The sequence below is a fragment of the Mesocricetus auratus genome, unplaced genomic scaffold (genome assembly GCF_017639785.1).
Source record: "Mesocricetus auratus isolate SY011 unplaced genomic scaffold, BCM_Maur_2.0 Super-Scaffold_100013, whole genome shotgun sequence".
Classification (NCBI taxonomy): Eukaryota; Metazoa; Chordata; class Mammalia; order Rodentia; family Cricetidae; genus Mesocricetus; species Mesocricetus auratus.
In genome coordinates, this window is record NW_024429196.1 from 67,288,498 (window position 1) to 67,313,888 (window position 25,391).

Here is a 25,391-nt window from a genome sequence, read left to right on the forward strand (position 1 = left end):
AATCCCTCCTGATAGCATATTCAGTGCACACAAGGGAACCCCCTGACCATGAGTCACCTGCAGATTTGTGACTGTGCACAGCAGCAGCAAACTTTGCTCTCCCATCTTAACTATAGCGCTCCCTTTCTAGGGGTATTTAGATAGTAGATCAACAATAATTGATCATTTTAAAGCATGAAAGTTCACATGTATATTCATAAATATGTTTATGTATGCTTTTAACATGTTATAAGTCAAGTCTGTTATATATATAAATTTTATTTAAATTATAAACAATCTTAATTTTCATATCAATCCCAGTTCCCTCTCCCTCCCATCCTCCCATACCTCCCAACAAACCCCCCATCCCATCCCTCATACACTCCCCAGGGAGGGTTAGGCCTTCCCTGAGGGATGATTAGAACCTGTCAAGTCATTTGGGGCAGGGCCTAGGCCCTCCCCTGTGTATCTAGGCTAAGAGAATATCCCTCCATGGGAAATGGGCTCCCAAAGTCCGGTCTTGCACTAGTGATACATGCTGGTTCCACTGCCAGAGGTCCTAGAGACTGCCCAGTGCTCCTGACACCCCATACAGAGGGCCTGGTTTGGTCCTATGTTGGTTCCCCAGCTGTCAGACTGGGATCCATGAGTTCTCACTTGCTCAAGTCAGTTGTTTCTGTGGGTTTTCCCAGCATGGTCTTGACCCCCTGTGTTCTTCACTCCTCCCTCTCTGAAACTGGATTGCAGGAGTTTGGCTCAGTACTTAGCTGTGGATCTCTGCTTCTGCTTCCAACAGTTACTGGATAAAGGCTCTAGGATGACATTTAAGGTAGTCATCATTCTCATTATAGAGAAAGGGCATTTAAGGTAGCCTCTTCACTATTGCTTAGGTTTCTAGTTGGGGTCATCCTTTTGGATCTCTGTAAAATTCCCTAGTGCCTGATTTCTCTTTAAACCTACAATGGCTCCCTCTATTGATGTGTCTCTTGCTCTCCTCTATTCCTCTCCCCACTCAATCTTCCTGATTCCTCATGTTCTCCTCCCCCCTCCTCTTCTCCCCTCAACTTTCTCCTACCTCCCTCTCCCCACACCCCCATTTGTTCAGGGTCTCTTGTCCCTTTTTTCTTCACTGGGGGACCCATGTATGTCTCTCTTAGGTCCTCCTCGTTTCCTAGCTTCTCTGGAGGTGTGGATTGTAGGCTGGTAATCCTTTTCCTTATATGCAGAATCCATATATGAGTGAGTACATACCATGTCTGTCTTTCTGTGACTGAGTTACCTCACTTAGGATGGTTTCTTCTAGTTCCATCCATTTGGTTGCAAATTTAAGGATTCCATTATTTTTTTCTGCTGAGTAGTACTCCATTGGTAAATGTACCACATTTTTTTTTGTATTCATTCTTCAGTTGAGGGGCATCTAGGTTACTTCCAGGTTCTGGCTATTGCAAATAATGCTGCTATGAACATTGTTGAACAGATGTCCTTGTTATATGAATGTGCATCCTTTGGGTATATGCCTAAGAGTGGAATTGCTGGATTTTGAGGTTCACATTTTCCGGAGAAATAACCATACTGATTTCCAAAGTGGCCGTACAAGCTTGCACTCCCACCAGCAGTGGAGGAGTGTTCCCCTTTCTCCATATCCTCTCCAGCATAAACTGTCGTTGGTGTTTTTTATTTCAGCCATTCTGGCAGGTGTAAGATGGTATCTCAGAGTTGTTTTTATTTGCATCTCCCTGGTGGCTAAGGAATTTGAGCACTTTCTTAATTATCTTTCAGCCATTTTAGATTCCTCTATTAAGAATTCTCTGTTTAGTTCTGTACCCCACTTTTTAGTTGAATTATTTGAAGTTTTGGTGACTAGCTTCTTAAGTTCTTTGTCTATTTTCGAAATCAGCCCTCTGTTTGATGTGGGGCTGGTGAAGATCTTTTCTCATTCTGTGGGCTGCCGTTTAGTCTTGTTGACTGTAGTAATGAAAACAGCTTGGTATTGGCACAAAAATAGACAGGTAGACCAATGGAATCGAATTAAAAACCCTGATATTAACCCACACACCTATGAACACCTGATCTTTGACAAAGAAGCTAAAATTATACAATGGAAAAAAGAAAGCATCTTCAACAAATGGTGCTGGCATAACTGGATGTTGACATGTTGAAGATTGCAGATAGATCCATACCTATCGCCATGCACAAAACATAAGTCCAAATGGATCAAAGACCTCAACATAAATCCAGGCACACTGAACCTCTTAGAATAGAAAGTAGGAGGTACCCTTGAACGAATTGGCACAGGAGACCACTTCCTGAACATAACACCAGTAACACAGACACCGAGATTGACAATTAATAAATGGGACCTCCTGAAAGTGAGAAGCTTCTGTAAGGCAAAAGACACAGTCTTTTTAAAATGTCAATTAAATACCTTAGTGATTGAACAGGTTATTAATGAATCAATTATTTCTCGCTCATGTGTGTTTGCTGCATAAATGTGTTCTCTTTCATAAATTTCTTTGAGGAAGGGCTTTACTCTATAGCACAGGCTGGCCTCAAACTCATGACAGATATCCTGCCTCAGCCCCCCAAGTGCTGGGAGTACAGGCCTGAGCCATGCCACTTGACTAATATTTGATTCTTAGCTGTCAGATGAGATTTTTCAGGTCAACTTGCTGAGTGCTGGGGTTGTTGCAAGATTCAAGAAGCAAGCGTTTTTCCTGAAGACCTCCCATTATCCAGCACTGGGACAACAATCAGTGATTAAGGAGAGTTTGCTAAACAGTTAAGTAAAACTGAATATTTAGGAGTGAACCAAATTATTGGTATGGAATTGAATCAACAGATGGGTTGATTTGCTGTAGTTGATCATTTGAATTAAGCCAAGTCTACACTAACAGACAAAATAAGTGATCAAGGCCAGATTTTTAAGCCATAAATTAGCAATGATGAGAGAGAGTTGGATTTTTGTATCTCTATAGAGGTTACACACACACACACACACACACACACACACACACACACACACACACTGCATTTATCAGTACTCTGACAACCTAGTAGATTATCCAGTCTTTTCACTCTTATTTCTGTTTGGTAGCTACAGATGGGGAGCAGTTGAAAAACTGGCTCTTAGGCAGTTTAGGAAAGCAAGATGAGAATTCTTAACTAAGGAGTAAACTCATCAATATATCGAGTGTAATCACTGCCCATAAAACCATCTGAGCTCAGTTGGAGACAAGGTATTTCTGTGATCCTGATTTAAGTGTTTCCTACTGAAGGTCAGAGTTAGAAAGAAAATCAGCTCCCAGGCGGAGATGGAGGTGGCCCATGCCTTTAATCTCAGCACTCGGGAGGCAAAGGAGGCAGATCTCTGAGTTTAAAGCTAGCTTGGTCCACAGAGTGGGTTCCAGGACATCCAGGGCAACACACAGAGACTCTGTCTTGAAAAAAAGAGAATGGGGGAAGAAAGGAAAGAAGGTAGCACAGAAGGACTGGGGCTTGGCATGATGATCTCTCTCTCTCTCTCTCTCTCTCTCTCTCTCTCTCTCTCTCTCTCTCTCTCTCTCTCTGTCTCTCTGTCTCTCTCTCTCTCTCTCTCTCACACACACACACACACACACACACCATCAGTGTTCAAAAGGATAGCTGTCAGGCAAGAGCGAACTCTGGAGTCTGGAAGCCTAGATTAAGAAATTAAACTTTTGGGCGGTGGTAGCACATGCCTTTAGTTCCAGCACTTGGGAACCAGAGGCGGGCAGATCTCTGTGAGTTCAAGACCAGCCTGGTCTACAAGAGCTAGTTTCAGGACAGCCTCCAAAGCCACAGAGACACCCTGTCTCAAAAAAAAAAAAAAAAAAAAAAAAAAAAAAGAAAGAAAGAAAAAGAAAAAAAGAAATTAAACTTTTTAAACTGGGATTTCCCTGTTTAGTTCCAATAACCAAACCTCCTTGGTTTCATGAGAATGTAGCTGCATGTATTTCTATAATGACAAATATCTGGGAGAAAGCAAAAGATTCACTAAATTGTCTCAACACATACAAATACCGATGTCCTATGCTTTTCAGCCAGATGCTTCACTCCTATCAAAATTCACCTTGAGAGTCATTTTCCCCAAGCCCTAATAGAAGTCATAGATAGTGTGCCAGGCCACGAATGGGCTACTCTGTACACTGGGCTATCGTGTATGCACTGTGCAAATGATGCTGCCCCAAGCCTATTTGCTAAGTGAGACCAGAAGCTGAAACATGCCGAAGGGTGGTTTGAAGTGCCCTAAATTTAGTAATTGGGAAAAAAGAGACCTTGTCTGGTTTACTTAAATTGTATTTTTTCTGATAATTTAATTTCTACAAGCATGTCTGTGACTAGCGATTAAAAGGAAGAATGTGGGTTTTTTTTTTTCTCCAGGCAGTGCCTATGTTTGACAAAATGCTAAGAAAGAAACCTTCCCACCATGATTTTTGTTGAATGACAATAGCATTGAATGAAAAATGGTGATTTATTATGAATGCTGATAGCCAGGGGATTGTGCGTTTAATTAGAGAAAGGAGAAGGACATGGGGTTTCTGTGGGGATTTGGCATGCTTTCGGCTGAAGGGGAGCCTGGGACTGTTCAGCGTTCACTACTGCCCTGCGTCTCCCTTCCCTGTGTGAGTGTAGTTACCCCTTTGATGCCTGGCAACCATTGTGAGGCTAATCTTGGAACTCACAAGCAGGACAAAAAACCACAAGGAATGAGGTTTTCTGCAGATAGCAGGATGGGATTAAAAAGAAGTGTGGATAGGAGAGGATCCATGCAGGAAGAAAGCTTTGCCTCGTTAAAAATAAGGTCTGGAAGTATAGTCACTGGACTGCTGACAGTGGGCATCTTTTGGAGGTAGGATTACCAAAAATCTTTTGCTTTCTAAAAGTCCATGTCTTTGTACATTTTATAACAAGCATTCAGAACTACTATTGGAAGAGGAAGAAAGGACTAGTAAGTTCTAAAGATAGATTTTTGGAAGCAGGGTATCACTTGAAAGGGAATTTACTAAGAATGACAACAGCAATACAAAGTAAAGGGGAACAGCACCAGAAAGTGTCCCTCACCCAGCACATATGTCTGCCCCATGCCTGGGCATCTGCAGCTGGACAGCCTGTCTTTATGTCAAGGAATTTTTCTTTCCTTTCTTTTTCTTTTTATCTCATTTTTTGAAAATATCGGTTGCTTTTTTCCTCTTATTCAACTGTTTAAATTTTCTTTTTATTCCACATGCATGGGTGTTTTGCCTGCTTGTATGTCTGTATGAGGGTGTCACAGGCAGTTGGCATCTGCCATGTGGGTGAAGCCAGTGATCTTAACCACTGAGCCATCTCTCCAGCCCCACAAGGGGCTTTTCACAGTCAGGTGTTCATGGTAAGATCAGAGGTTGATGCTGGTGGGCCTGGTTGGTGAGTATTGGGTGCCTAGCTAAGTTTCCTAGCCACTGGAGACCAACTTGATTCCCCTCTGTCATCTTTATCTCCCTATCTTTCATTGCTTTTCTGTATTAGTGAGACAGGTGACTGCCAAGGAATCTAGCCCTTGTTAAGGCCTGCTGTATGTCTGACCACTACATTGCTATTAGCAGACATTATTTAACTTGATCCTTGGAAGGAGGGATCTCCTAAGGTAGGTGACTTTTGAGATAAAGCAACGAGGCCAAGGAGGTTGAGTAACCTGCAGTGATCGTTGTTAGGAACCGTGTGCTCCCCCAGCCCGCCTCCAGCAACTCAGCACCACCAACTATGACACATTTCCACTGTCACCATGAGTCACATGCCCTTTATAAAGTATCCGCCATCACACACCACCTTGTCCCCACTCAGAGGTGGCTTTTCTTACTCCCCCCAGTAAATCTCTTACATGAGGTCTGTTGTGTCGTGTGATGTTTGTGGCATTCCTTCACCCAGATCTTCCAAGGTACTCGTCGACTGCAAAACCCTAACAGCCATGCAGCCCAGGCCTGTGTGAATTTGCAGTTCATGGTTTCCCAGCTGCATCGCTCTGCTCTCTCCTAAGTAATTCTGTCATAATAAAGGGCCTTCCCTTTTCTGTAAGCAATCACAGGTTTAATCCTTCACAACTTACTTTCTGCTTAGGGACACGCATGAAACGCTGGATAGGAATAAGGGGTAAAGAGGGCTAGTCTCAGTTGTTAAAATGCTCACCTTGCTAGTATGAGATCCATCCCCACCACACGTACAAAAAGCCAGGTGTAATGATAGGTACTTGTAATCCTAAAGCTGGGGAAATGGAGACAGGCAGATCCCTGGGGCTCGCTGGCCAGCCAGCCTAGCCGAATCAGAGTTCTGGGTCACAGTAAGAGACCTCATCACAAAACACAAACTGGACAGAGCCTGAGAAATGACACCTGCAGATGACCTCTGACTTCCACATGTGGGCACACATGTGTGTGCACCTGCACACACACACACACACAGAGAGAGAGAGAGAGAGAGAGAGAGAGAGAGAGAATATGGTTTAAATAATACCAAGTGAAGGATAATGCTTAGAGCTGTAGTGCATTCTGGAATGAGTGTTCTATTGTCCCTTACTTTCCTTTGTGGCCTTAAAGCAGCCAAGCGTCCTTTACTTATATGGACCCAAGAGCCGTCAACCATGAAGTCATTGCTAGCTTCCTATGTCAAAAGAATTAGTTTAAACATGTTGATAAAGTATGTTGATGCTTTAAATGTTAGGAAAATAAGTGAAAGGATTTGGAGAGGGGCCAAACAATACAATGATTGAGTTTGAAAATGAAGTTAATTTGGGATCATGGTTCTATTTAGAACACAAACTGGTAGTAATATCCCTGCCTATCAGAAGAGCAATGGTGTTTTCTTTCTCTTGCGATTCCCAGGCCCTGAGAAACACTAATTTTAACTCTTTCTTCACTGGTTTCTACTGCAGTTTCAGACGTCTCTGTATATATTTTTGTAATCTACTTATTTGGTCATATGGCCATAGGTTCAAAACCTCTTTCCATGTCGGTACATCGAATTCTGCCTATATTATCATTTATTATGACTGCATGATATTTTATTGCATGGTTATGCTAAATGGATTTGAACAGTCACAGTTGTATATAGGCATATTAATGTGTGTGTAAGAATACAAGGCCCCAACTAGGTTGCGACACATGCACCAAGCCTGAGATATGAACTAAGGGACAGGGACCCTCTTAAACTGCATACCTTAGCTCCTTGCCAGCCTCACTGTGTCCCTGTGCTTTTATGACATTTGACCAAATTGCAGTGGGTATCCTTTCAAAAACATTATTTTATAAGTGTGCACTTGTTTTCTCAAAGATGATTCCTGTCATTGGAAACCATAAGCCATTGTCAGCTACCCCCTACTATAGTTGTCTGATTCCCCTGCTTTCCACACATTGTTTACTGACCCATGTTTTCATATGACTCAAAGTGCACTAGGCTGTTTGGTGATAATTAAGCATTAGGAAAGTAAAAGTTTTAGGAAAACAATGCCTTATTTGCATGCACATTAATATTCATAATGATGGATGCCTAAAATATGTTGCAAATTCTGCTGGATATTCAGGAAAATGAAAAACAGCTCATGTAAATCCTGCTTCTGTAACACAAATAATAAAAAACCCAGAGACTGATACTGGGGTTCAAGCTGAAGATCAGAAAAGCTAAGCAGCCAGCCACTAGCTCTTACCTCTACCTCAGACTGAAAGGGCGATCCTGGCTCCACGAATCCTCAGAGCGCAATCCTCAGAGGCAATATGCAGACTGCACTGCTCTCCACCACGTCTCTGACTGCAACCCCAGACTGCTATACTCTCCTCAACGTAGATGGAGACTAATTGCCTAAGACTGACTTTGGTTCTTCCTTATATACCTCTGTAGTTCGAGGGTTAAAGGCATGAGCTCTGCTATCCTTTTAGACTGATTCACTGTTGTGTAGTGCTGGGTGACCTTGAACTCACAGAGATCCATCTGCCTGTCTCCTGTACCACCACTGTCTATCCTCTATGGCTGTGGCTAGCTTTGCGTTTTGATCCCCAGTGGCTTTATTAGATCATAAACAATGTATCACCGCATGCTTCTTTGCAAAGAAGACATTTATCAGTGCTACCTTTGTTTGATCTATTCCACAGACCAAGAAATTTGTTTAAATTATCCTTTGGGGGTTGGATATGATGCATTTGGGGTGGGGTTGGCAGGATATTGGGGTCACCCTAGCTAAGACCAAAAATACGGCTGAGATCTGTCAGAGAAGATTCCAGGCATGGGTGCAGAAAAAGACACATGAGAGAGCCATTCCTTAGTGTCAAAACCGTTCGCTGGGCTGGTATAAATACTTCTGTGAAGTTGCCAAGGCAACAGTCCCATTAATGAAGAATAGCCCTCATTTATTATCAGTGCCTGAGTGATTTTTTTCTCAATAATGTGTCCCTAGTAGTCTAACACTGACACACTTGCTCTACCTATTCAGCTCTCCTTTCTAGACAGCACAGCTGTTCAGCCCTGCTCAGTGGGTGTGCCTCCTTTTCTGCCACTGGGAACAGAACTGGAGGGAATGAAACTCAGCAAACTGTAAAGGCAGTAAAAATATGAATTTATAACAATTACCTAACAGTAATTGCCTTTTTTGATATATGCCTTTTTGATATGCTATGGCATAGACAGAGCTTGCAAGTGGCCATGACTCAATTGTATTTGAGCAAGCCAGGTCTTTAAATTAACTCATCTTTATGATTTAATGGCTCATAGCCAACATATTTTTTAAGTAAGTGGAGTGTGACATTAGTGCTTTAACTCCTGCCCACCCCACCCCAGCCAGGCTGTAAATCTCAGCTCTGTTTTTATCATACACACACAGGATATCTCAGAAAGGTAGCTGCGGCTAAGATACAAATCCTTTGGAACCTCTGTTGTTCTGAATAGTTAGAGAATGATTTAGAGAGATGATGGCTGGGAATGACTGAGCACCACACACTGGTAGTGGTGTATGGGCAGAAGGAAATCTTTTACCCAGAAAAAATACTGTGTTAGTGACTGATTCACTGCTCTGACAAAAGCAACTTGCGAAAGAGGATTTATTTTGACTCACAGTTTGAGGGGACACAGTCCACCATGGAGGTCACTTTGCATTCCCATTGTGAAAGAAGAGAGGGTGAATGCTGGCGCTGGAGTTGCTTTCTCTTTGTTTTCTGTTCTTGTATTCTTTTTGTGGTATTGGGGATTGAACCCAGAGCCTTGTGCATTTTGGACAGGTGCTCTATCACTGTGCTACATCTCCATGCTTTCTCCTTTCTATACATTCTGGGAATGGTGTCACCTGTATCCTAGGAGGGCCTTTCCTCCTCAGTTGAAACTCTCTGTAAACACCTTTGCAGGCATACCCAGTTGTCTCATAGGTGATTCCAAATCTAGTCAGATTGCAATGAAGCTGAACCATTACAAATGCATTGTCCTTTCCAGTGTGCTTTGTCAAACTGACCAAATGGAAGAGCTTACCTTTCACCCATCTTTGGTGATACCAACAGCCCTTTCCCATCCAGACTTATATGCTTACAGCAAATGCTTTATTGCTTTTTACTCACATGCATGAATTTTTCTATACTTCACATCTTGTTTTGTTAATCCCAAAGACTGGAAGAGAAGGACCACCAATCCAAATCACCGTAGCCAAATTAATTAAAGAAAGCAATTAACTAAAGGAAGCCTTTTATTCATTTACATGGGCTGCCTCCCCCTAAAGCAGGGTTTGAGAGGTCAGTATTGGATGTGAGGAGGACAAGGCTTTCATAGCACAGGGGTAGGGGGTTTTCAAATAGAGGATTTGGCAGGCCAAATAGGGTTATAGGACCAAAATATAAGCATAACAAGTTCGTCATAATGACCTCCTGAAACAGACATGATTGCAAGGTGGCTGTAACATCAGGTAGTCATAACAAGGTAGCCATAACAACCCTTTTGAAACAAAGGTAGGGTTACAAGATGTTTATTAATTTTTTAAACAAATGCCTGTAATAGGCAGTATAGAACAATTTGTTACTAAGATTGGGTATAGCCCAATCCTTGAGAACAGAGGCCTAATCATAAACAGGAATAAACCCAATTTGTCTTTGCTATAAGATGGCATTTAAGCCTAAGATGGAAGCAGGACAGTTATTCAGTCTCTCTTGATTTATATCTAACTTGGTTACTAGGTTCATAGCAGATGCTCAAGAAAAAAAATATAATACATATAAAATTACTTTTATATTATGTGTGCCTTTCCTGCATGTATAACTGTATACACATGCATGTGGTTATAACATGATAAATAAAAGACCCAGAGACAGGTATTGGGGTTCAAGCTTCAAACTGAAGATCGAAAAAGCAAAGCAGCCAAGCCAATAGATCTTACCTCTAGCCAGCTGAAATGGCAGTCCTGCCCCCATGAACCCTCAGAGACAAAAGGCTCTCAAATCCTGTCTCCTCTTCCTTTTATTCCTTTCTCTGCCCAGTCATATCACTCCTGTCTCCATCTCCCCAGTGCTGGGATTAAAGGCTTGTGATCCCAGGTGCTGAGAACACCTTTGTGTGAGTATTTCTTTTAGGACTGGATCAATTTTGTGTAATCATTGTGGCCTTGAAGTAATAAAGATCCATCTACTTCTTAATCCTGAGACCTGGGATTAAAAGTGTATGCCTGGCTTCTCTGGCTAACTAGTATGACTGCTTTGCTATTTTGATCTCCATTGACTTTAATAAATCATAAACATTATACCACCACATGCGGTGCCCATAGAGTCAAGAAGGAATAAGATTCCTTGGAACTAGAGGTACAGACAGTTTTGAGTCATTATATAGGTGCTGGGAATGAACCCTCGGAATCTGGGAAAACAACCAGTGCTCTCAACTGATGAGTCATCTTTCCAGCTCCTCAGAGAACTTTTGTTTCTTGTTTGCTTGTTTGTTTGTTTTGTCTTTTGAGACAGAGTCTGTGTAGTAGTTCTGACTTTCCTGGAACTCACTACTGTAGACCAAGTTGGCCTCAAACTCAGAGTTCTACCTGTGTCTACCTTCCAAGTGCTGAGATTAAAGGTGTGTGCCACCACACCTGACCACAAAGGACATTTTGATTGTGAAATTAAATAATAAGTCTCTATTTTATTCAGTTATATCTTTTCCTAATAACTCTTTAAACAATCTGACATGGGAAAACATGACAACTAATACAGGAACAAAAGAAACCACTTACAATCCCAACACCTAAAGATATCTTGTGTGAATATCATGGGTCATTGGTACCATTCATAAGGATGTTTTTCAAAATCTTAAAACCCAATCATATTCTGGGCATAGAGGTACATGCTTTTAATCCCAACATCTGGGGAGCAAGCAGGCACATCTCTGTGAGTTTGAGGCCAGCCTGGTAAACATAGTGAGTGATAGTCCAGCAAGTATTACATGGTGAGCCCTTCTCTCAAAAGCAACCAAACAAAACATTTATTGCGTAATCCTGTTTTCTTCTCATTAGATAGAGTCACACAGGGCTGGAGAGATAGATCAGAGGTTAGGAGCCAACATTGCCCTTGCAAGGATCTGAGCTTGGTTCCCTGCACCCATGCCGGGCCCACAATGCCTGTAACTCGAACTGCAACAGAGCCCTTGGCCTCTTCCACCCTCCACAGGCACCTGGGCTTGTGCACACATACCCACACACAGACACACACATATACACAAAATTAAAAAAAAAACATGTTCAAAAGATATAACCATGCTGTAATCTTTTCTGACCATGTAGGAACAAGGGAAATGTGCCAGGCGCCGCAGGGCCCAGGCATCCCAGGTATCAGGTTGTGTGGAGGTTCTGATGGAAGTGATGGGGTCAGGCACACTCCTTCACTATGGTAGTTTCAACCAACTAACACCAATCTGGTGTCTTAAGCCTTTACCTCTGACTTACCCCAACTTCAACTTTCAGCACCCACATATGTGTAAGTCCCTTTGTGGATGGTAATTCAGGTTTCTTTGTGCCCTTTCCTGCTGGCTGTGGGACAAGAGAGATGACTTATGGTGCAAAAGTCCGTGAGAACCAGAAGTCACAACGAAGAAACGTTCTGTACTTCTAAGTTTATTTTTTGCAATGATACTGTAGAGGGGTCATTTGGGGTGTTGCCGTAGCCTCCTCCCATTCCCTGTAAGTACCTCCAGCCATCCCCAGATAAGCGTGACAACAATGAGCAGAGAGAATCAAAACTTTGTGTAGTGAAGATAAACACGTCATTAGAGAGCTTGGCTATTTTTAACAGCAGTAAAAACCGTGTTTATCATGGTGGCTAAATGAGCCTCCCACAATACAGACACACCCAATTTTCCCCCAGATAAATGCAATGCCACACTCATCACCCTCCCCACCTTGCCCACAGTGCCCCCCACATATTGCTAAGTTGTCTGTCACCAAAAAGACAAAGCAAGGATGGAGGCTCCATAGTGTTGTCTGAAAACAGAAATTGAATAAGCTTTGTCTTGTTTCTAAAAAGTAGAGGGAAATGTGGCTCAAGTTGGTAGATTCTGACATAACATGCATGAAACCCCAGGTTTGAATCCCCAGCAATTAGGAAGTGGAAACAGGAAGTTCAGATGTTCAAGACCATCCTCCAGTGAGGAGTTTGAGGCCATCCTGGGCTACAAGAGACCCTGATCCCACCCTCAAATAAAGTAATAGGAGAAGGCATATATCTTAGCTGTCAGTCATGGCAGTTGGAAGGATAGAAAGCCTGCTAGTTTTTCCATCAACTTCTTATAAACCAGCACCATTGAGTGAACAATTAATAATTTACCCTCAATTTACATCCTACCCATGCCAGCCCATTCCTGGGTTCATCTGCCCACTAGTTCTTAAGTAACTGTCCTGTGTCTGGTGGTAAATGGGGTAGGGTTGGCGATTCAAAGAGGGTGGTGGGACTCTAGAGGAGACGCTTGGGAGATTGGGAGAAGAAGCCAAGACAACGCCATGCGGGGTGTGAATCACTTTGGTCATCTTGAAGAGTGCCTGTATTCAGGAGTAGATACGTGCTTCTTAATTTATGATATTGTTAGGGTTACCTGGGTGCCAAACTCCACAACTGTGGAGTTCATTTCTTCCCTGGTTTTGAGGATGGGCAGAATCCCCATCTACTGACCTTTGAGCCTTCACCATGAAGTTGGCGTCCAGATTTAATTTCCTATAAACCACAGTAAGTGCAGTTCATGTCAGACAGAAAGTAGAAACTATGAGATATCTGCTGCATGCAAGTCCTCATGGCTCATAGAAAAAGACAGAAAAATAAATTCTGGACTCTTTGGGGACTTCTGTCATTGAGGAAGCAGAGAAGAGATGTCTGCACAACATTACAACAAAAACTAGTGCGTGCCTAAAGAGAAGACAGTAGCCCTGTCCTTAGACTTGGCTTAGATCCAACACTTGCTAACCACGTTAGGAGCTTTTCCAATTTCCCTGGGTCTTGGTTTATTTCTCAAAGAGATGAAAAGGCAGGCTTAGAGTGGATGAGCCTGTTTCTTGTCCCAAACTCCTTTGAAAATGAAGGTTCTTAGACTCTCAGAAGACTGCTCTGACTGGGACAAAGAGCATGTGACAGGGAGTTATGGCCCTAGTGTTGATGAAGGTGTGACTGTGCAAGACTCTGGAGGCCAGACAACATTCTGGAATCTGTCCAGAACCGTCAGTGTGATTCTGAGAGACTATGCTCTGTATGTGCGGAGAGCACGGTGCGTAAAGAAAGCATGTGGTGTCCCCTCCTTGGCCCTTGGCTTAGGCTTCCAAGCACCATAAGCGCATTTTCCCCACGGTGCTTGTTGTCTTGCCTTTCACTGGTCCATTGTGCGCTTCCATTATGAGGCTGTCTCACACTTGGTCCAGGGACAAGTTACTCATGCAGAGCTCTTACAAATACTCTGAGAGGTGAGACTTCCCCAAAACTAGCTTAGCTTGTGTCCACATGTCCTCTTCCATTACAGAAGTCCTGGAAAACCTGAAGTCAGTCTTGCTGGTGATTTTCAAGAACTTTCTTGGACTGACTCAATTATATACAACCCCTAGGACCTGAATTGATCCCATTATGTTTGCCAAACTTACCCGTTTTCTGTACTTCAGGTCCCTTCCTTGGGAACTAAGAAGGAATCAGAAAGTAGAAATTCTTATACCAGGAATGGGGAGATGACTCTGTGGGTAAGAGTATTTGCCCTACAATCATGAAGACTTGTGTTCAAATCTGCAAGACCCATGTAAAAAGCCAGGCATGACTGTGTTTGTGTATAAACCCTGCATTGACAGGGACAAATTACAGAAGCTTGCTGGCAAGCCAGCCTGAACAAATAATGAATGTTAGGTTCAGAGAGAAACCTTCTCCCAAGCAAGTGAGGAAAATATGGATAAAGGACAACACCTGAGTCTTTCTCCACTTTCTGGATGTGCACGTACACATGTGACTTGTTACACATGAGTACACCCAACACACATATACACTATACCATGCACTTATGTGCACACACACACACACACACACGCACACATACACACACCAGTCTACTCATATCCAAAAGCACAAATGAAAACATTTAAAAAGAAATTATTAGCTAGATGTGGTAATAGTAATCATAGTACTCAGGAGACAGAGGCAACCAGATCTCTGTGAATTTAAGGCCAACCTTGTCTACACAGTAAATTCTAGGTCATCTAGGGCTACATAGTGAGGCCCTGCTCTTAAAAGGAAGTGAAGGATGGATGGAATAATTCTTGTGTCAACTTTGTTGCTCATTGTCTATTGATTCTGGGCAAACATCTTTATCCTTCCTCAAAGGTTAAGTGACATGACTCTCTGCCTGCCCCCCCTTGGATGGACTAAGTACCTGGTTCCAAAGTAGACACCCTCTGAGTTATTTTGCCAATCCAGCTACTGGTGAAAATGAAATAGATGTGAAAGGAAAAAGGAATTTGTATACCATTTAAGCCAGTGTTTTTCCTGTGTGGTACCCTAGCTCAAAGAGTATGGTGCCTGGGACTACTTGCAGATTTGATTCAGGAACCCTGACTGAAGCTGAACACTAAGGCATGATTCACCAACCCCTGACTCGTGCTCATGAAACAGGTGAAATCTGTCCCTGGCTACCATCCATCCATCAGTCCCCTCATTACCTTTGCACTGACTAAAACTCAAGGAATTTCTTCAAGTTGGAGTAGAGGAAAAAGAATAAATAGCCCTGAAATGCAGTAGTTCTAATTATGCATGTAAAATATTGGCCAGTGACTCAGGAAGGCCAGTGAGTACTGCACTCTCAATGGCCTGCCCAGGACATTGAAGGAACAGATACCCTGATCCTTGTCCTTGATCAGGGAAGTCAGAGGGTCCTTTCCATTCCCCTTCTGATCCTGGCAAAGACAGACCTTTAGCACCACATTCTGGCTGGATACATTCCATCTTCCAAGTCTTGACCCTGCCCTTTCCCCGAGTTGTGTCTGTTTTTCTGGATGTCAGCATGGGACTCTGCAGCCTGGGGCTTTTCCAGAGAAACTCCACAAAGCCCTGATGACCACTCAGAGATCAGCTGGGCTTCCGAAGGGCGCCAGCTCTCTCCCAAGAGGATTAGATGAAAGTAAGTCGTGTTTAGCTGGTTCTGCTTGCCTGCCCCCAAACTTGCTCTCCACTGATCCCAGGGATCCATGCTCCTGGCCCAATCCTACCAGCACAGAACAGGCTCCACCAACCATCTTGAGAGCCCCAGCTGCCAGAGCGCTTACAATGACAGATTTCAAATAAGGTATCATGCCTGGGCTTCAGCAGAATGCCCCACATCCTCTCTGCATACACGTACAGATGGACATGTTTCCCTGCCCAAAAATCAAAATGCCTGTCTCCTTCAAAGGTCCCTCAAGGGCTCCCAGTGCCCTCACACAAACATAATAGGCGAAGTCAACAAAAACCCTTAAACCCTTGGTCGTTTGTAAATTCCCCAAAGTCCCTACATTAGGCTTTTTCTTTCACAATGTATCCAACAGCCTGAGTGAGCCAAATGCTCCCCTTTCTATTTACCAGACTCAGCAGGTTCAGAAAAATTACCCCTAAATCAATTGCTATCTGGGTCAGAACATCTCAGATTTGTAAATACATGTAAAGCCGATGGAATTTCAAGCTAATGTGCATTTGAGATTGCTACCCATGCCCAGAGTTCCAGGGAGCTGAGAGAGAGAAGGACCTCAAGTCCCCAGGAAGGCATTTCCTATATAAGTCAAAAGAAAGAGCTCCACCCCAACCTCAAGCCCTAGTGTGGAGCAAAAGGCCATTTGCAGGAAGGGACTAATTGATGAAATCGCCAGCCTTCCTTTGTCAGGCCTGCCAGCAACGTGCTTCATTAGCAGAAGGCTAGATGTTGTTACGAGGGAAAGAAAAGGCTAATGACAGTGTGCATTGTGGGATGACTACAAAAAATATTGTTAATGCCACCTCTGAGCTGCCATTTCAACTGTTGAAGTTGGGCCATCCTGAATCACGGTTACCATGGCAACTGGGAGTCAGTCTACTGCTTGTCATGGATGGGGATGGTACCTCTGCCTTACCGCTGCTGAGAGAAGCACTGGTATTTTATTTATAGCCAGGCCGTGGAAAGTTGCATTTGGTAGTCCTTTTGAGAAATGTGGTCACTAGATGACAACAGAAGTCTTTCTGAAGCACTGAAAACATGTTTTAACGGAAAGGCATCTCAGCTCAAAGCTCCGTATTCTTGAGTCCATATGGCTTCCAGGCTGGTGAGATTTTAACACTCTACTCTTTGCTGAGAGAGATCTGATATATGCCTCAGCAAGAGACAGTGGTGAACTTCAAAATGATTTATAGAAAACACTCACAAAAGCCAAGTGCTGGTGGCACATGCCTTTAATCCCAGCACTCGGGAGGCAGAGACAGTCGGATCTCTGTGAGTTTGAGACCAGCCTCCTCTACAAGAGCTAGTTCCACGACAGCCTCCAAAGCCATAGGGAAACCCTGTCTCAAAAAAAAACAACAAATAAAAAACAGAAAAAAATCACAAGACTTGGTCTGTTAATATTAATGATGGGTTGGATTTGTGATTTTTTTAAATAAGTGACCTATCAATTTTGATTTGAATTCAAACATTTTCTTGGTGGAAGAAAATCTTTAGGTGAGAATTATGGTTTTAAAAAACTTTTATTTCGTTTAAAAAAACAAAAAACAAAAAGCAACCCCCCATGTTTTGTAAAATTTGCCAGCATAATGTCAAAAATGTCAAAATAATGGCTAGAATAACAGAGATTCGCCATTGCTGGTTTAGTTTATATATTTACCCTTCTATCTTAGAAAAGAGCCTAATACTGACACTGGAATGAACATAACCTAATCTACACATTGCTAGAATATGTATGAAATTGATTTCCACGTTTTATATCAGGAAATGAAATCCAGTTCAGCAGAGGTAGAAACTGCCCTGAACAGACAGGAAGCTAACAGGAGCAGGTTAGAGATGAAATTAGTAAATAAAAAGAATATTAACATTAGTATAGCTCAAGACCACATAAGACTGAATCACCCTTTTCAGGGAGGTTTCCTTCAGGCAAAGTATTTTTCTATTCCACAAATGAGCAAAAAGCCAAAAGGATTGGAGGAAAAAATCTTGCAAATGAGAGAGAACTCTCAAGTGGGAGAGGCTGTGTGCATGTAGGGATGGATAGCAGATGGAAACTCTACTCTAAATTCAATTTCACTGTGAATACAAAATTACTCTAAAAAGCAAAGCCCAAGGTCAGGCGTGAAGACACATGTCTGTCATCCCAACCCTTAGGAAGAGAGCATTGCTACAAGTTTAAGGCTAGCCTGAGCTACTGTGAGTTCCAAACCTTGCTGCTGCAGTACAAGGCCCTGTCAATCCAAACACTTCTCTATAGTAAAAAAACAAAAAGTCCGTAATCTAAAACAATGTCAGTAACTGACAGATGAACTCTTCCCACCCCATAAAGACTTGCCTTAGAGGAAATGAAACTAGGAAATAATAATATGGACAGAAAAGGAAACCCACAGTGACTTGATCAAGGTATAACACACTCTAAGACATTGACGGGGATATCAAATAAATTTTTGAGAGCTTTTTAAAACTAGGCAATGAAACCATGAGAAGGAAATAAAAGGCAGAGTTAAGCTATATCAAGAAATAAAAGGCAGCCAGTGCAGAAATTATATGTGTGTTGGACAGCCAGGGTTACACAAAGGAACCCTGTCTCAGAAAAACCAAACAAAGAAACAATAAGTATATAAGACTTGTTGAAATTATATCTATTGTCAATAGAACAAGGAGGGGAAAAAAGCACTGTTCATATGATCCCAGTGACCTCAAATCACAGACCAGGAAATAAAAGACAGAGAGAATCCAGGAGCTACAAAGACGCTCAAGTATTAGCCCCTGAAGACTGCTGTCAAAGTCCCTGGATGCACAATCACAAATGGAAGGGAAGACTTGAAACAGGCTAAAAGAAACTTCTGGAAAAGAAAAAGTAGGCAAATATAGCCTAAGAAATATAATATGGGAAGTTCAAAATGCAAACACGGCTCAGTTAAGCTGTTAAACCCCAAAGATGAAGAAGTCGTTCTTCAAACCAGAATAAGCAAGTTTCCTTCAGGAAGAAAATCACTCAACTTGGCTCAGATCCAAAGCAATTCTCTCAGAAAATAGGAGCAGGGCTGGGGAGGCAGCCCAGGAAGAAAAGGTTGTCTGGTACTTTTGTAAAACTTCCATCATTGAAATGTCCTACCTTTAAAAAAAAAGGAAGAGGAAGAGGAAAGAGGAGGAAGGAGGAGAAACAGGGATGTGGCTTTTCTTAAAACACAGATATAATATGCTAAGTAGCTCAGATTAATTGTAGATGGTATAGGTATTTAAAATTATTTTTCTTACTACACTTAAATAGACCTATTTAATTATGAATAGAAGATGAGAAAAAATGATCACGTATTCCAGGACATTCCCACCTGTACAAGTTCTTTGTGTTAGGAGTGGAGGTGGGGTGGATCCAGGTGACCAGGTACCAATTCGACACATTTTGAAAACTTTGACAGTCAAACTTTTTTTTTCTTTTAAGGCAGCATCTCACTGTGTAGCCCTGGCTGACCTGGAATTTACTTTCTGTGTAGATCAGGTTGGCCTCAACTCACAGAGATCAGCCTGTCTCTGCCCTCTAAGTACTGGGATTTAAAGTGTATATTCCTATGCCCAGCCACGACTCAAGCCTTTTAAATAGCTTGAGATACATTTCATATATCCTAATATTCACACTTTTAGAGAGTGTGACTCTGAGGGCTTTAATATAGTCAGAAAGATGTGAAACCCATCTGCCCGTGTGTGTGTGTGTGTGTGTGTGTGTGTGTGTGAGAGAGAGAGAGAGAGAGAGAGAGAGAGAGAGAGAGAGAGAGAGAGAGAGAGAGAGAGAGAGAGAGAGAGATGGATCCATATAGCTGGATACTTGTTTGGATGTAGATGCCTATGGAGGCCAGAGGTCAACTTCAGGTGTAGTTTCCCAGGAGCCATCCATCTTGGTTTTTTTAAGACAAGATCTCACTGCCTTCGAGCTCACCAAGTAGGCTAGGCTGCCTGGTGAACCTCAGAGATCTGCCTGTCTCTGCCTCCGCATATCTGGGATTTCAAGTGAGCACGGCCAAGCCCAGTCTTTTCACATGTGTTCTGCGAGCTTGACTATGGTCCTCCTGCCCTCACGGCAAGCACTTTGCCAACTGAGTCAATCACCCCAGCCTTAATTGCAGAGCATTCTCATCAACCACAAAAGAAACCCTCTGTGGTCTGTCAGCAGTTTCCTCCTCCCCTCAGCCCCTGCCACCCATTATTCTACTGTCTCTATAGACCTGCCTATTCTGGACATTTCTTATAGATGAGATCACACGGGCGTGCTCTTTTGTGACTGGCTCCAGTCACTCAGCATAATGTTTTGAAGCCTTGCCTATGTCACTGCCTGTGACAGCACTTTGTTTTAAAAACTGCATAATACACCATCTTGTGACTAAGTCATTTTTTAAAAATCTGTTTATGAGTTAGTTGATGGACATTTGGTTGTTTCCACATTTTGGCTATTATGAATAATGATGGTGTGAATAATGATTATGCATTTGCAAGTTCTTATGTGAACATATGTTTGCATACTTCATGGTTCTGTTCACTACTGAGGTGGAATGAATGGATGGGTGTGCAATGTGTTTGATACTTACTTGGAGTCCAAACACTGAAACGGTTGCCTTCTTTCTGTTTGCAGGCGGAAATGGTACACAGTGCTTTCCAGGCCCAGCGTGCTTTCCTCGTCATGGCCTCTCAGTACCAACAGCCCCAGGAGGTAAGAGGAACAAACAGGACTGCCTAGGGGGCCTGCAGGGAGAGATGCCAAAGAAGAAACCACAAAAGTCATTTCCCTTAATGCTGTCTCTACTCTAGATCACAATAGAGCATTTCTCCCATCTTTATAGCCTTGGTGACAAATGTGATATATATATATATATACATATATATATATATATATATATAGTGATGTGTGTGTGTGCCTGTGTGTGTGTGTGTGTGTGTGTGTGTGTGTGTGTGTACCTGTATAGAACAAAAGCGCCTATAATAAATCTTATTACTGAGAAGTTACAATTATGGACAAGTACATACAATGACAATGGACACCACCACTTGAAAGATAAATTTACATGTGATATCTATGTCTGGTTCTTTCCTATTTTCACGATGAAGAAAAAGTTTGCCCTAATTTTGATACCAAATTTCCATTGCCTTCAGATCAGGCTGCTGGTCTTTGAGTCCCTGGAAATCCTTAGTGTGGCTTTGATGGGCTTTTGCATCCTAAGTAGCATAATAAGCTGACTCAGTGCTTCTCAGTGCCCTGTGCTGGCCATGAGTAGGGAACTTCACTGCAGTTTCTGACTCACTGGGTCTTGAATATGGTGAGACCTCAGTGTCATTCAAGAAGCTCCTGAGTGATGTCCCAACTACACTATAACAATTAGAAATGTTGTGAGTCTGTAAGAACCTGTGTGTCTCCCACCTTGCCATTCTCTGCCCCAGGAATGTGGGTTAACTTCTCTTAGATTAAAGATATCTAAGAACTGGAAAAGTAACTCAGTAGGTAAAGCCTTACAAGCATGAGGCACCGAGACCTGTCCCCAGAACCCATGTACAAAAGATGATTATGGTATTATACACTTGCAGTCTTAGCTCTGAGAAGGTGAGACAGGGGGATGCCCAGGATTACTGGCCAGCCAGGCTAGCCTGATCTACAAACTCTGGGGCAACGAAAGTCAGTCTCCAAAAAAAGTTAATCGCACCTGAAAAAACAATACATGAGGGTACCCTCTGGCCTCCAACAGACACAAGTGTACACACACACCTCCAACAGACACACAGACACAAGTGTGCACACACACCTGAAGATATTAGAGGATTTACCACTCACTGCAACAGTACTGTGCATGTAGTAATTTCAATAACCTTTAATTCAGCATAATGGATCTATGTGATACCCAGAGTAAATCTTAATGCACCAAGGAATAAAAAGATAAGACCAGATGTTAAGAAAAGTGATGGTCACAGAGTCTTTTCCATTTTCCAGTTCGTCATGTAAATACAACCTCCCCATCTTCTCTGAACCCAAGCCCTACCACCAGCAGCCAGACAGCCAACATAGTATCATGGAAATGTCCCTGTTTCCTTCACCAACTGTTCATAATAACATTTTAACCTGGCCCAACTGTAATAATGAAATTGTTCAGTAAAATGTAGATTAACAGATCAGGATATGAGAAAGGCACAATTGTTCTTCTGATAATCTTGTATCTTCAGTTTGTTCGCAGTTATATCAGTAAAACAGAAAAGGTGAATATCATTATGACAAAGTAATTCAAAGGTAGTTGTTTCTTTTGACTTCTAAAGCAAATTCCTAAAATCTGAGCAGTTGCACTGAGCAGATTCCTGGGAATCCAGGACTTGGCCTTCAGAGAACAGCAGCAGGGAGACCCTCAGCCCTCTCTAGAAAGTCCTTCCCTGCTTAGATTTTCTTCATCAACTTGATTTTTTCATGCAATATATTTTGATCATATTATTCCCCAAATACCTCCCAAAGCCTGCCCTTCTCTCCACTCATCCAAATTCATGCGTTCTCTCTCTCCCTCCCTCCCTCTCTCTCTCCCTCCCTCCCTCCCTCTCTCTCTCTCTCTCTCTCTCTCTCTCTCTCTCTCTCTCCCCCTCTCAAAATAGAAATCAAAACAAAATCAATGAGACAAAAAATTAAGAAAAGCATACAAAACTAATACAAAACTAGGGACACTCCACTAAGGGAGAAAATGGATTTTCCCTTTCTCAGCAGGTATCAAATACAAATAATTTCCTGGTGGAATGACACTTTGTCCACGCTCCCTTGTTAGTACTGGAATCTTGCCTGATTTGAACTCATGAAGGTCTTGTGCTTTTTTTTTTTTTAAGGGAAAATTTTAATTACTTACTTTTCTTGTTGCTGTCACAAAATGCATGAGAAAGGCAATTTAAGAAAGGCAGCCTTTATTTGGGCTCCCAGTCTGAGGGTACAGCCAGTCAAGGCAGGGGAGGCATGGTGGCAGGAGCGGGAAGTATATGGTCACTTGAATCCACACTAGGGAAGGAAGAGAGATAAATACTGGTGCTCAGTTAGCTTTCTCTTTTCTTATTCTGTCTGGGATCCCAGTCCATAGGATAGTGTCACCCACGTTCAGAGTGGGTCTTCCCTCCTCAGTTAGATCTCTCTAGAAACACCCTCACAGACACTCCCAGAGGTGTGTCACCTGGGTGATTTAGTCAGGTTGACTTTGAAGATGAACCATCACAAATACTGACACATGGATCTCATCCCAAGGAGTTCCGACTTAATTGGTCTGAGGAATGGCCTTGGCTTTAGTACTAGGGGTCCACAGGTGATTCTAACTCATAAACAGAGCTGTAAACCCCTCTTGAGATGGGCATGTCTCTTTCTTCTTTTTAAAAGAAGCTACCACCAAACCGGAGTGGGTCTGAAAGCATGGAAATATTCCAGGCTCCCGGCTACATGAACGTTACTTCTTGGCCTCTCAACCTCAGCTTTGCAAAGGAGAAGTGAAAATACCTTCTAGACTCTTGCCTTGGCCTGCCTTCTTTGACTGAGGTGGGAGAAGTGTTTTCCATTGAATCCAAGGTGAAGGAAGAACAGGCTTTTCTTCCTGGTGCTCCACTCCACGGGTGTTCTGAACCTAGATGAAGAATCCTTTCTGTTGGCCTTGCTACTTTGCACTGGAAAGAACTCACTCCGTAATTACCAGATGGTGACTAGAGCTAATGAGCAAACAAATGGGGCTTGGGTGTAGCTAGGTGGTAGAGTATGTATTTCACATGAGTGAGGCCCTGAGTTCACTAGCACAAGAGAGGGAACAAGGGATATATCCACATGAACTGATGAACTGGTATCTTGGCATTCCAAGACCAGCCATGGTCAAGGATACTGGCTTAGTGTACTGGATATAGCATCTGCATTTTTCTCTCCTTGCTCTGCTACATTTTTGGTAGAAGGTACAAAGACAGTTACAAGGGAGGTGTGCGTTGAAAGTCCCATGAGCTTTGGTTCCCTAACTCTCAGTAGGTAAAATGGAAAACTAAGGTTTTTGTTTCTTTTTGGTTTGGGTTAGGTTTGGTTTTTTGTTCTGTTTTGGGAGCCCACCTCTCTGTCTGACTCCTTTCTCGACTTCCTTTCCTCTTAACCCAAAGCACCACTCTGGAGCTTCATCTGACAGAAAGGCAGATGCAAGAGGTCGCATCGCAGCAGGGAAAACAGTGCGAGGCTGGGCATTGGTCTTCCTAGTGTGTGTTCTAGGAGCATAAAGAGTATTACCACAGGAAAAATGGCGCTTTCTCATGGGAGCTGTGGCCTATCTGTCCCTGTGTGTTGTAATTTCTTCCTTGTTCCAGGAAGGAGAGAAAACTGCTGTAATTTCCCATCTCACTGCCATCCAGGAGAGCTTCTCAACGCCCTAGTGTAGTGAGAATCCCCTGAAGGGTTGTTGGGTTACAACTGGCCCTCATTTACAGTTTTCAGGTCAGTAAGTCTGGAGTGCATCCCAGGAACCCACAGTTCTGAAGTGTCCCAAAGTAACAGGGAGCCTCCTGGCCCAGGCTGGCCTGTGGTGTGTGGCTTGCTCCCTACCCCCTCCCCAGTTATGCCTCAAGCTTAAATTCATTTCAGGGCCTTCATCATGTCACTCACAACTGCTTCTAATGACCTGGAGAACTTGCTGGGGAATGAAACAAATGAAGTAAAAGGAGGAGGACACGACTACTCCTAAAGTATGGAGAAGATTTTTATGGTAGATTTAAGGGGGAAAGCGGGCAGAGGGAAGAGTCCAGGCTCAACATGGCCAGCAGACAAACGGACCGTGAGAGGAGAGAGACCAAGGGAGGAGCCATTGACCAAGAGAGGCCGTGCTTTCTTCTTTAAAAACCGTGTGTGTGTGTGTGTGTGTGTGTGTGTGTGTGTGTGTGTGTGTGTGTTTGAGTACACATGTATGTATGTACACATATGGAGGCCAGTGGTCCTCTTCAGGTATTGTGTCTCAAGTGCTGTCCATCTTCTTGTTTTTCGTCTGTTCTCTGAGACAGGATTTCTCAGGGGCCTGGAACTCACCAAGTAGGCTAGGCTGGCTAGCAAAGAGTCCCAAGGCTCTGGCTGCCTCCAGCTTCCCCAGTACAAGGATTATCATGCCACTGGCTTCTTCTTACATGGGTTCTGGGGATAAAGCCCGCATCCTCAAGCCAGCATCTTACCAGCCCTGTAACAGTCACCTTGCAAGAATTAACCAGGGTGCCCTGGGAACTGCTTTAACCCCCTCTGAAGGCAACTTCCCAGGTGACTTAGTTTCTTCCCACTACTCCTCACCCCTTACAGGTTCCAGCACCTCTCACAGTGTCACGCTGTGTATTAAGCTCCTGACACATGAACTCTTAGGGGCCACACTCCAACTGTATCCAAACCATACCACCACTCAAAGTCCTTCACGCACACACTGCACGTCAGGTACACTGCACAGACGTTCATAGTAGTGTATCTAAATGAAACTGCAGATAACGGTTGTTGTAATAGAAAGAAGTGATTTCTGTTTGTTCGGAACCTTCAACCATCGGAATAGATGAGCGGCATGATCTTTAGTGACCTCTAACATGAGTGATCCATAATTTCACATACGCTGTCAACATCGTGTCTCCTAGGTGACTGCAAATCCAGTTGACAATGAAAATTAACTATCATACCTTTAAAAATCCAACCAATGAATGTGTTTGTTACATTTGCATATGAATAGAACTGTGTGTATACAAATAAC

The 25,391-nt window shown here is 42.9% G+C and overlaps 1 protein-coding gene across 1 annotated transcript in view; it reads left to right on the forward strand.

Moving 5' to 3' along the window:
* Cap2 (cyclase associated actin cytoskeleton regulatory protein 2) overlaps window positions 1-25,391 on the forward strand; it is a 147,423-nt gene that overhangs the window by 42,393 nt on the left and 79,639 nt on the right. Inside the window, exon 4 of the mRNA XM_040755918.1 lies at window positions 20,282-20,359. Coding sequence (XP_040611852.1) covers window positions 20,282-20,359 — 78 coding nt within the window. The remainder of the gene's footprint in view (window positions 1-20,281; window positions 20,360-25,391) is intronic.